At 36.1% G+C, this 12284-nt stretch overlaps 1 protein-coding gene across 2 annotated transcripts in view; it reads right to left on the bottom strand.

Annotated features, from left to right (window-relative positions):
- LOC132705182 (E3 ubiquitin-protein ligase TRIM9) overlaps nucleotides 1-12284 on the bottom strand; it is a 279868-nt gene that overhangs the window by 25606 nt on the left and 241978 nt on the right. For both annotated transcript variants that reach the window (XM_060675625.1, XM_060675627.1), the window contains exon 2: nucleotides 4817-4912. In XM_060675625.1, coding sequence (XP_060531608.1) covers nucleotides 4817-4912 — 96 coding nt within the window. The remainder of the gene's footprint in view (nucleotides 1-4816; nucleotides 4913-12284) is intronic.

Raw genomic sequence — 12284 nt, 5'->3', positions numbered from 1 at the left:
CTTGATGGTGGTGTCTCCCCTCCCATCCTTGCTAGGAAGTTTACATGTTAATCCACTATGTCGTGGTATTTATGTTATTGTTCCCTTCCCTTCCCAAGTTCTTACAGTCTTAGAGGCGCTATGAGCCGTCGGAAAATATATTAATTCCTTGTGGCACAAGTTGCTTATTTTCCAGTATCCTTGCGGAGCTTTCTTGAAATACGTTGGTTGATAGTTTGGTCCTTTGGTGCTCCCCATAAATGTCAACCCTCCACAGCTGTCGATGAAGCCGCTGCCTTTGCAGCATAGCAATTTCCGCCTGGGTTGCTGTTCCTTGTGCCACCAGACTATACGCTATGATAGGCCTAATGAATATCGTGTATAGCAGGTATATCTGTTTAGAACCCATGCCCCAGGTTTTGCCACAAACACTCCCGCATGTCCAAAGCGATCGATGTGCTCCCACTATAGTGATGTGATACCCAGTAGGTTGTCCACCATGGAAGGGGGGAGAACATGCCGCCTTGTGGACAATCCCTGGTGGTCCTAAAGCTGGCCACATCTCCTATGGACGTCGTGATGGTTTTCCATTTGCATAAAATACTTATTGACAGTCAGTTCCGCTGATATGTCTACTCATGGATCCGGACATCAACTAACCAAACTAAAATTCTAGCATCTAATCAATTTTTCGACCAACGAAAAATCCGAGAATCCATAGAAACTTTTAAACGATTTCAAATTCAACTTAAAGCAACTGGTTTTTCCTCTCGACCGGATTATTGAGTATCAGTTCTGTCGATTTGCTGCTCTTGCAACCAGAATAAACTAAAATTTTAGCATGCAATCACTTATAGCAACTAAAAATTCGAGAATCCATTGAAATCCTTTAACAACTTTAATTTCAACTAAACTTCGTAGATAAACTGAAACAATCAGTCAGTTTCAGTTAAGCTTTGAAGAAGTGAACAGGACCAACGCAGGATTAATGCAGAAGCAATACTGTTTAGATATTGTTATAAATAAATAAATATTTTAACTCTGTGACAAGTATTTTTAAAGTGATCGCAATGCTTATCCAGGAGTCGTTAAACAAAACTGTCTAAATATCCTTTAAACTTTTTAATACCTCAAATCCAAAGTTCACGCGTTCCTAGCGAGCCTTTCGATATGCGGTACGTAAACTAACGAGACATTTTTTATTTGAATAATTACAAAAGTTTTTTGAATGCGGGGAAAAGTTATCCATTCGTTCCATTTTCCATTAATTACGAAGTTTCGTTATCGGATTTGACGAACGTCCGACTCCCTTTGTCACTGTCCAATTCGAAACGTCCTATCACTCCATTGTCGTAATATTTTCGACACAATCGCAATATCTGTTTCGATGCAACTGTGCCGTTGTTTTTGCGTTTTTTAGCTTTGTGTTGAAGTTTTAACGACAAATGCCAACATGTTCGATAGAAAATGGTATTTAACTCAAAAAAGCATTCATTTACCTCTTCAGCACTAAAGCTCGGTTTATGAGTTCGTGGTTCAATAGGGCCACTCTCGTCAACATTTTAACCATCAGCTAATCAACGAACAATAATAAAGTTTTGTATTTAGGTCATTGCTCAACTATTTGATGCCAAGGAGATTTTCTTAGAAACAATTCACATCAAAACTTCTCAAATAATTAATATTTTGTTTGTTTAATGTATCCTTTGGGTTATGGTCTGTGATCAAAGATTGGTAAAGTTGTAAGTGCGATAGACATTCTGTATTAGAAATAACGAAATTGTGGATTAGGTGGCCAACTAAGCTAGAGAGAAGGACCCATTGGAATTAAAACCCCACTTTTGAATTTTTTAGAGTTGTTAAAAATAATCTATGGATTTCTTGGTCCTTAAGATGGAGAAAAATGAGATCTTACAAAAATAGAATTCATACCAGCTTTCACGCCGATCCTCCGGTTAAAGTGTAGCTTCACCAGAAAAGAAAATATCACTACTCTCAATCCCTTTATAGAGATTTGATAAATTCTTATGTTCCCTCTTCTATTTCTTTGATACCTGCCATATTTTCTATGAATAATATGGAATCCATTCCTAAGGCTTTCTTATTGCCCATGCCTTACGTTTATAAAACTCTCGAACCTTCGAGTAACAACTGGTCGGTAATGTGCCCCCGTTGCAGAATAGCAAAGAACAGAAGGAGAATCCATTCTGTGCTAGATGTTAAGGTTATAGACAATATAATGTTAATACTAATAACAATAATAATAATAACATACAAGTTGGCTGTTGTGTTATCTCTGGCTACTAATAATATAATGCAAAAGAAACCAAGTTGTTACTCTTTTTTTTTTCAAAGAAACTTCCACAGGCTGCTGTAATACTTTTTACACAACTTCTGGATTCCTCCTGCGTCGGTTTTTGCTAAGTCGAAATTGCTGACGTTTCGCGCCAATCATCCTGTTGGCTTCTTCAGAGCTTGACTGAAACTGGCTCGTATTTTACTCTGTACCTGCTTATATATTGTTTGAGGGGGGCAGAGCTAAATGAGGGGCATCAACGCCGTCTCGGATGACTGATTCCCATATTGGTGACAGGTAGAGACCTGAGTCGCGGTTAAGATTGTTAGGTTGTTTATAAAATTCTATAGACTCTCGGATTTCGCGTTGGTAGAACTGATTACATGCAAGAATTTTAGTTTTCTCGAATAAAATTTTTATGTCTGATTTCGTGATTGTTTTCGGCAATTGCGGATGAGTTTATTTGTCATAGTCTTACGGCTCTTTCATGTTCTTTGAACCTAGTTGATATTTTTCGTCCGGTCTCTCTAATGTATTGTTTGCCGTAAATGCAGGGAATGCTGTAAACTCCTGGCATCTGAAATGGAATTTTGTCTTTGACGGATCGAAGATGTTGAGAGAGTTTTGGACAAGTGCTAAATCTGGTTTTGATGTCATATTTCTTTAGAACTTTTGATATGTGGTCAGTGATGTTTTTAATGTCAGGAAGGACCACAGTTGCAAGTGTAAGATTGCTTTCGGCCTCATTGCTCTTGGAAGGTAGTGGTGAAGTGTATTTTTTAATGGAAGGTTTAATATCTTTTATGTGGAAATTATTAGAGAGAAGACCAGAGGTAAGGTGTTTCTGTTTTCAGTGACTCGAGCTGAGATAGTTTTACTGCTCTGTAAACAAGAGAGTTGATAACCGAAGATTTATGGGCCGGATGGTGATGTGACCATGCATTAAGGTCACCAATTTGGGAATCAGTTATCCGAGACAGTGTTTATGCCCTTCAATTAGCTCCGCTTCCCTCAAAAAATATATAAGCAGGTACAGAGTAAAATACGAGTCAGTTTCAGTCAAGCTCTGAAGAAACCAACAGATGATTGGCGAAACGTCAGCAATTGCGACCGACGCAGGAGGAATCCAGAAATTTTGTAAAAAGTAAGTTGTTGCTCGTTTTTTATTAATCTACAACGAGAGCAACTTTATATAAATATTATATATTATATTAGGTATGTCCGAACCGCTGATTATCTTATTGTACGGAATAACATTGCTTAATGCGACTGAATACAGGAAATTCATTATATCACTGTAATTAATTTAACTATTTTAAGGATAACCTCGGAGTAAGTTAAAAGTAGTAGTAGTAGAGTAGAAATGAGAGAGGTTTGTGTAGTACGTTGTTTAAAGCAGGAGCAAACGGTTCAAATTTTTTTCGACCGAAGAATTTTTTGCGGATCTCAACAGTTTATATCAAAAATGTGAAGTAAATATGGATATAGTATGCCGATAATCATACAGTATCTAGAGGAAAAAGGAAATCGATTTTACATTGTGGCTTGAGTGAAAGTTAGACCACCGTCAGAACATGACGGGTGGAGTTTTTGTAAAACCGGGCAGCGAAATAGTTTATGAGAATGCCAGTTATCGCAGCACTTCAGCTGAGAAACTCCCAACGATCAGCAGCAAAATAGTGTGACAAAACTTATTTCGTTGAAGAGATCATAAAAAAATCGGTAATACGAGGTATTATATCTGGGGATATTACTTTTCGATAACACTTAAAAGTCACCTTACTTTTTCAACACACCTCGTATATGCCTTAGTTCACCACCACCACTGCTATTTGAATCTTATATGACCCCAAGAATTCTCGGCCAGGTTATTGATGTAATTAAAATACAGTGTAAATTAATACCATAGATTAACTTGGGGCAACTTAAAACTATTAATTATTCCTTAGATGGTAGTGATAGGACATATTTTAACTATTCTATTATATGTATTTATTATTTATATAATAGCAATTATACAGTACGCAATAAAGCAGAATATATTCCTGTATTTTGTGTTTTAATTTCATTACTGCTACCCCGGAAGGGTTTGACTTATTGGCCCAAAAATGCCTACGAGCAGATAAATGGCATTATTACAGTCATGAGCATTTATCGTTAGCGTATAATCTGTGACGATTACTTTGAAGAGTTTTTTGACCTAAAAATATTCTGGTGCTTCCGTGCGCGTGTGTGTATCTGAAATATTGAACTTATTATTGCCAAGAATCCAATTTTGCTGAACTTTGAGTACTTGTTGAGATTTGAGATAAATAAAACTCTGAGACGGCTTCCGGAGAAATACGTTTGGGAACAAAGTTTTCATATTTAAATTCTGGCAGTTTCAAGAGTTCCGATAGGGTCCAACGCGGCGTTTTATCTGATTTACAACAAAAGCACTTTTACGCGCTTCTGGTTCAAGAATAAGCTCCTCGCTTTCTCTCGACAATACAGTTTATCGGACCTAACGGCCAAGCTGATAAAAAATATGAAAGAACTTACGTTAACTTTATCGCTCATCCCTTTGAGTCGCTGAATGAATTCCGTAGTAGATCTCGCTCGTTCGGACAACTGTTGCAGGTTGTGAGAGAGTTCAGTCTGCAAGAAAAAAAGTCATCTTTAGCAATATGTTAATTTAGCGTATTATATCATCATTATTATCAAATAATTGTTTTATGGTATGTGTAGTAACTATTCCTTTTAGTCTTGAATAAAGGGGTAATATATCAGACAATTTAAATACTACGTACTATTAACTACAATTAAAATCTAGTGGACTAGTCGGTAAATAAAGTGACATTTATAATTTAAGTTAAGTTTATTAAGCACTCGCTCCGCTCGTGTCAAATAAACTCATGAGTCAAATGTCGTTTACCGCACTTGTTGCATAATATACAAATAGCTACTCTACTAGCGTGCGGGAAGCGTCACTTTACCCCGTCAGTTTCATTTCCCACAGGTTCGAGCCACTTCGGACATTTCCGGAACTATACCGCACAGGATTGGTAGCAATCGGATGTTTTCGGAGATATTTCCCACGCTTTGAATTTTGACGTTTGTCAATTCTGACGGTCATGTCAGTGAATGTATTCGTGTTGTTTTGCGAAAATGTACCCAAAGACTAGCGGTCGTAGAAAAAGTATAGTATGCAACACGTTCGACAAACTTTTTAAGTCACTCGGTCATTAAACACTCGCTCCGTTCGTGCCTATTAAAGAACGGAAACAACCAAAGATAACTGAAAATTAAATTTTATTAATATTAACATTTTTATGTTAATATGATGTGATAAAAGAAATCATTTCAGAAATATGAAATTATAAAATTGGCAAAGACAAATAACTTTCAAATGTTCAGTTGAATTGTTAGGTTTCGTAGGAGTTCAATTCTTACTTCGTTGATTAAAACAACTAATAGGTAAAAAGTTTTTCTATTCTGTGTTATTCACTTTGAATTTGTTCTGCATATATAGCTACTAGATATATATTTTTGAGTATGCCAGTATTACTGCTCATATATAAACATGGCAACATCTTGCATAGTTAAAATGGTACCCTCTGTATATCATTTCAGGAAATAATTTGCTAGATTTTTAGGCATTTTGGACCTTTGAAGAAATCTTAATAATTACTTGCTTTAAATGAACTGAATATCAAACTTTTCCATATAGTTTCTGGAAGGACTCAGGAATTCTTTCCTGGCACACTATTTTTAGATGGAATATACAGGGTGTCTCAATTTTTGTTAAAAAAGCAGTCTGCATTCGAGGTGGCCTCAAAAAGTAAGCCGACCTTTGAGTTTTATCAAAAAGTATTTATTTATTAAAATTAATATTGTCCCCTTCAAAGTTACTCCCCTCCCCCACACCAAGATATACTACACTTTTTCCAGTTCTCGGGTGGCTCAGGTACGTTTGTGATTTTGTTTTTGACCAAAAGGTTAGACACAAGCAACGATGAGAGAGCAGATGCATGATGTAAAATGCATGATTTGTGGTAGGAACTCTTGATATACTACGCCACGATAATCAAAGAAAGCAGTAAGCAACATTTGATCGAACTTTACGTGCCTTTTTCGGTCTTGGTTTCTTCCATAGGAACGACTGGGCTTTGGTTTTGACGTCCTAACTATATATCCATGATTCGTCATTCATATCGTTTAGCAGCTCTTGAGCGATGGTCCTTCAATTTTGCTGCTATGCGTTTCATGCCCAAATTTCGGAAAAAAATTCATGGTACGCTCCAATAGAGATGCCGACGTCTTCAGCCACTTCTCGAATAGTAATTCAGTAATAAGTAAACGATTTTTCAACACCATTTGCTATACTTCTTCAACGCTTTCATGAGTTATTGACATGCTGGGGCGTTCAGAGCGAGTTTCGTGATCGGCGTCTTCTCGGCCATCTTGGAACAGCTTGTAAAACTTTTAAACTATTTTTTTTGCTCAAAGTAGATGCACCATATGCCGTTGTCAACATTTCAAGTGTTTTGCAGCACTGTATTTCATTTTCTACATACAATTTTATGCAAATTCTTTGTTCCAAATTTTTTTACAGCAGAAAATCGCCAAGCACGCAAAACACATCCAACGCTTCTGTCTCACAAAAAAAATAAACGTGCAAACTGACTGAAACTGTGAACATATGTTAGGGACACGTGTACCAACATAACAAAAAAATATCGAAGATTGAATATACTTAGCCCACCCACTTACAAAAATCACCTTACTTTGTGAACATACCTCTAAAATCTAATCTCGAAATCGTAATCCTAAAAGCAGATAAAGAAAATGCTACAGTGATTCCGGATATTCTTACAGACTTAAAAAAGATCCTACGTCATCCATGAAACGCATCCTTAAATCTATCACTAAGACTTCTTCTCTATCAGACTCCGTGAAAAAATCTGTCACCCCTCATGACTCCAAAATTCCTCGTCTCTATGGACTCCTAAAGATTCACAAACTAGGATTACCCCTTCGACCTATTGTCAGCATCATTAGTTCTCCAACATATTCTCTAACAAAATATCTAGCTTCCTTATTAAAACTCTTTACAAGGAAAACTGACATTTCCGTACTTAATTCCGTTCACTTCATTGAACAAATAAAAAGCATTGCATTAGATGAACAAGATATCATGGTTAGTTTCGACATAGCATCCCTCTTTACTAAAGTTCCTGTTCCTGAAACTCTCACGATCATTTCAGATATATTAAAATTGGAGAATCTGGAACCAAACCTTCTCACCTTATTTGAAATATATTTGTGTGGAACATGTTTTCCTTATATTGGTCAAATTTTTGAACAAACGTCGGGAACAGCTATTGGTTCTCCACTATCACCAGTCATAGCAATATATATTTAAGCCTTTGAGAAAAAAGCTCTCTACACCTTCCATTTAAAATCAAGATTATGGAAACGCTACGTCGATGATAGTTTTGTTATTTGGCCTCACGGTCAGGAATCTCTAGTAAACTTTCTTAGACATTTAAACTCTATACGCCCTAACACACGTTTCACCATTGAAATAGAAACTAATAAGAACCTCCCATTCTTAGATATTCTTATCAAAAGAAAATCAGACCTAACATTGGGTCATTGTGTTTACAGAAAACCTACGCACACGATACCTTAATGCATTGTCACATCACCATCCGGCCCAAAAATCATCGGTTATCAACTCTCTTGTTTACAGAGCCGTAAAACCATCTCAGTTCGAGTCATTGCACCCAGAATTAAAATAGCTGCTCTTCTCTCTAATAATTTCCACATAAAAGATATTAAGCGTTCCATCACAAAATACAATTCGCCAATACAACCTTCCAATAGCAATGAAATCTAAAACAATCCGACACTTACCACTGTTGTCCTTCCTTATATTCAAAACATCACTGATCACATATCACACAAGTTCTAAAGAAATATAACGACAAAACCAGACTCACCACTTGTCCAAAAATCTCTCAACATCTTCGATCTGTCAAAGACAAAATTCCATTTGAGATGCCAGGAGTTTACAGCATTCCATGCATATGAGGCAAAGAAAACTAGTCTCAAAGAACATGAAGGGTCTTAAGACTAAGACAAATAAACTCATCAGCTGTTGCCGAACACAATCACGAAACCGGACATAAAATTTTATTGGATAAAACTAAAATTCTTGCCTGTAATCAATTCATCTACCAACGAAAAATCCGAGAGTCTATAGAAATCTATAAGCAACCCAACAATCTTAACCGCGACTCGGGTCTTTACCTATCACCAATATGGGAATTAATTATCCGAGACGGTGCTTATGCCCCACTTGTAGCTCCGCCCCCCTTAAACAATATATAAGCAGGTACAGAGTAAAATGAGAGCCAGTTTCAGTCATGCTCTGAAGAAGCCAACAGGATGATTAGCGAAACATTAGCTAGTTCGAGTCAACAAAAACCGACGCAGGAGGAATCCAGAAGTTTTATAAAAGTGTGACTTTTGTAATTGGGCGAGCTAAGTATAAAGAGTTTGCATAACATTTTGTGTAAAAAATGTAATCTACTTTGAGCAAAAAAAAATGTCTTACAAACTGTTCCAAGATGGCGGAGAAGACGCAGATGACGAATTTCGTTCTATAATTGATATAATATAATAATGAATATATTATGTATATATAATATAATTGATGAAAGCATTGAAACAAATGGTGTTGAAAGAAGAGCTATTAAACGAGGTCAATGATGATCTTGATAGACTCAAAAAGGTCATAACTGCTAACGAATCATAGGTATATGGTTATGACGTCCAAATCAATTACTGTATTTCTTCATTATCGTGACGTAGTACATCAAGACATCTTAGCACAAGTTCGTACGTTCAATAAAAAGTAATTGTGTTATGCCTCGTTTGCGAGAAGCAATACGAAGAAAACGTCCGGAATTGTAGGAAAACAAAACCGCAATCACACCTCAACCACCATATTAACCGGATATGGAAGGAGGTTTGGTCGGATTAAGGAGTTAAAGAAAAAATTGTTGGAAAACCTCAAGGCCACAACAGAAATTGCTCACCAGGAATGCTTCGATGATTGGAAAAAAAGTTGGAGGAAGTCTGGGGGAATTACTGTGACAGGTACAACTTTAAGTTTGATAAATAAATAAATAGTTTTTGCTCAAACTTTTTGAACACACCTCGTAGATCGCAACGAGGGAACAGCAAGCAGACGAGTTCACAAAAGTACTTGACACAAACAGATTTAAAGAGTTAAGAAATTTGTTATGTCTAAAAGAAAATAATGGGCTAAGAAAAATGAAACTGTAGTGTAATACCTAAGTTAATCTTAAATAATGATGCGAAACAAACAAAAAGGGGAAATGTTGAATTTATATCGATATTCTGTGTGTTATGTCAACACTGTTTAGTGTTTTCGTGTGCCAAAAGTTAGCAGTACTTCATGTGCATATGTTATATATAGCACAGCTTGTACGTCGTATATATTAATAAAAATCTTAATTGTACGCCACTCAATCAATTGCTATGTTGCGCAACAAATTAAAAATATCCGCAAAATTTACTACGACGTTAAAAATTTAATGAAACCTTGATGATCCCTAAAATATTGTCCTCCCTTTGTTTCCGTTCGCCTTATCAAATTTCGCGTGACAGCAAAACTTTCACCGACACGCTTCTTTCGGAATAAAAATTCGAGGCCATTTTTCTTGTTAGTCGTCTCTCCACCCCCGAGGACCCGCCCCAGAGGAATATAAAAACGAGCCTTTTCAACTGAATTGCAGTGAAACTTTTACTTTTTGTTTTCGTCCGAAAATTATTTTGGACTCTAGTTATTTCATAGTATTCTGGAGATATGGAACCCAACCAATTTATTAATTAGATCCAAAAGTAACATATGCCAGTATATGCCGCACGTATTAGGATTTGAACTAACAGAATGACTTTTGACCGTTCCGCAGCCACAGTTGACAGAAACTGCGTTGAAATTATAACGAAAATAATGCACAGATATATAATTGCTGGTATCTACTGACATTTTCCTTTTGAGAAAATTATTAACTAAATCATAACCTTGTACACAGGTTCAATTGTAAAATAATGTTAAACACCCTCTATATAAAAGAATAAAGCAAGAATCGAAGATTTTCTCGTTTTAAAATCAAATATAGATTTCACAAAATGTGATATACTAATTGCAACAGTATACCTTGTATAGAAAATTGAAACATGTTTCTTTGTTTCAGGCTCCTTCTCCTAGTTTATACTAGAAAGGACATTTACGAAATGGTAAAGGACCGCATAAGACACGGGTTATCTGATCTATTGCATCATCTGAAACCAGTGATTACCGGACGTAGTGGGAAAACGATAGATATTCGTGAAGACACGAAGGCATCATTTTCTACTCTATTTTCTAAAATTAGACAGAAGTCGCAAGCTGTCAACAGGACCGCGCATAAATTTGTACATGGAAAACAAGATTACTTTCGAAAAATCGTCGCTGGGCCGGGCATGTTCGTGGCAAATAGCGCGAATCAGCTTTTTATTTTAAAATCGTGCTCCTGCGGACCGCTATGGAACTTTCGCAAAATCGATGTAATTTAATTGCGCATGCACCCTGTATAAAGTGTCATCTCGTCGAACTTCAAAGTTACGGTAAACTTCGGTAAATATTAAAATTTGTATTGGTAATTGCAATTTAAAATTATATTTTTTCAAATATCTCGAGTGCCCTGTACTATAGACGAAACCTTAAACTATCTCTCGACAGTTTACGATACTCTTCATATCAAATTATCACATCTTTATAAGTTTTTCATTTATCGCCAATAATTCACGCACAAAAGCGGAAATTTCTAGGACCTATTAGAATTTTTTGCCCACAAACTACGTACCCTGTATATAATTCCAACAATGTTCGAAATAGAGGCTATAGCCCTGGATCTCCTTAGTATCCTGGTATCCGAATTTTTCCAATGGAGTAAATGGTTTTCAAAAAACTACTTGTTTTCTGAAACCATACAGAATGTGGTAAGAGTAAATGACGTCATCGCGTCTAGATTGAGGGCGAGGTGAATGGTGATTTTCAGTTGGATTTTTTCAAATATGTCGAACAGCGTATGTGATAGACGAAAACCATAAATACAAAAATTGTAGCCCTTGATACGGCCAATAACACTGTTTGAACGGATTAGCTATTTTTTTTACGAATTTTGATTTACGGTTAATAATTTACTCTCTAAAAGAACAATTTTCAGGGTCTTTTAGATTTTTGTCCATAACTAAAACACCTTGTATATAATCAAAAAATATGCGTGAAACAAAAGTTATAGCGCCGGGTCTCCCACCTATTACGGTTGTAAAATTTTTCCGATCGGATGAATGGTTTTGGAAGAAAAGATGTTTTTCTGGATGCCAAAACAAATAAAAAAAAATCAAAAATTAAAAAAAAAACTTCGCGTTATTTTATTGCCCTAAATTTAAAGAGTCTAAATGCGGGGCCAGACTTCTACTTCTCTCCCAAGTCTGAATTCGGTAGCTGCATGTATGTTTTTTAATATTGCACGAAATATCGCGAACACCCTGTACAATACTTAAAAACCTTAAATACAAAAGTTTTAGCTGTCTATATGGGCTATATCGCCAAGGAAAAGAAACTAACATTTAAACTACCCTCCAGATACCTAAGAAATATTGAATAATCTGTGACAGTTAAGGCACAATTTATAAATATTTTCTAAATTTTTTTTCTCAACATAATCCTAATAATTAGTTCTCCCCCACCTCCATAGGTCATTCTTTTTAATAGTTATTACAACATTACACGGGCCAGTTTGAAAAATTTCACTATACTTTTTTCAGAAGGCATTTTTTTTGTCACATTAGCCAAATGTCAACCGCCATCTTGTAAATGACTTTTTTTGAGTATATTAGGGATCAGAGAGATTGTCAAAACCCCGGAAATCCTATCGGAGGTCCGAAG

This window comes from Cylas formicarius, unplaced genomic scaffold (genome assembly GCF_029955315.1).
Source record: "Cylas formicarius isolate icCylForm1 unplaced genomic scaffold, icCylForm1.1 PGA_scaffold_7__23_contigs__length_41026272, whole genome shotgun sequence".
In the NCBI taxonomy this organism is placed as follows: domain Eukaryota; kingdom Metazoa; phylum Arthropoda; class Insecta; order Coleoptera; family Brentidae; genus Cylas; species Cylas formicarius.
Note: the sequence above shows the minus strand (reverse complement) of the source record. Positions and strands in the feature narration are given on the sequence as shown.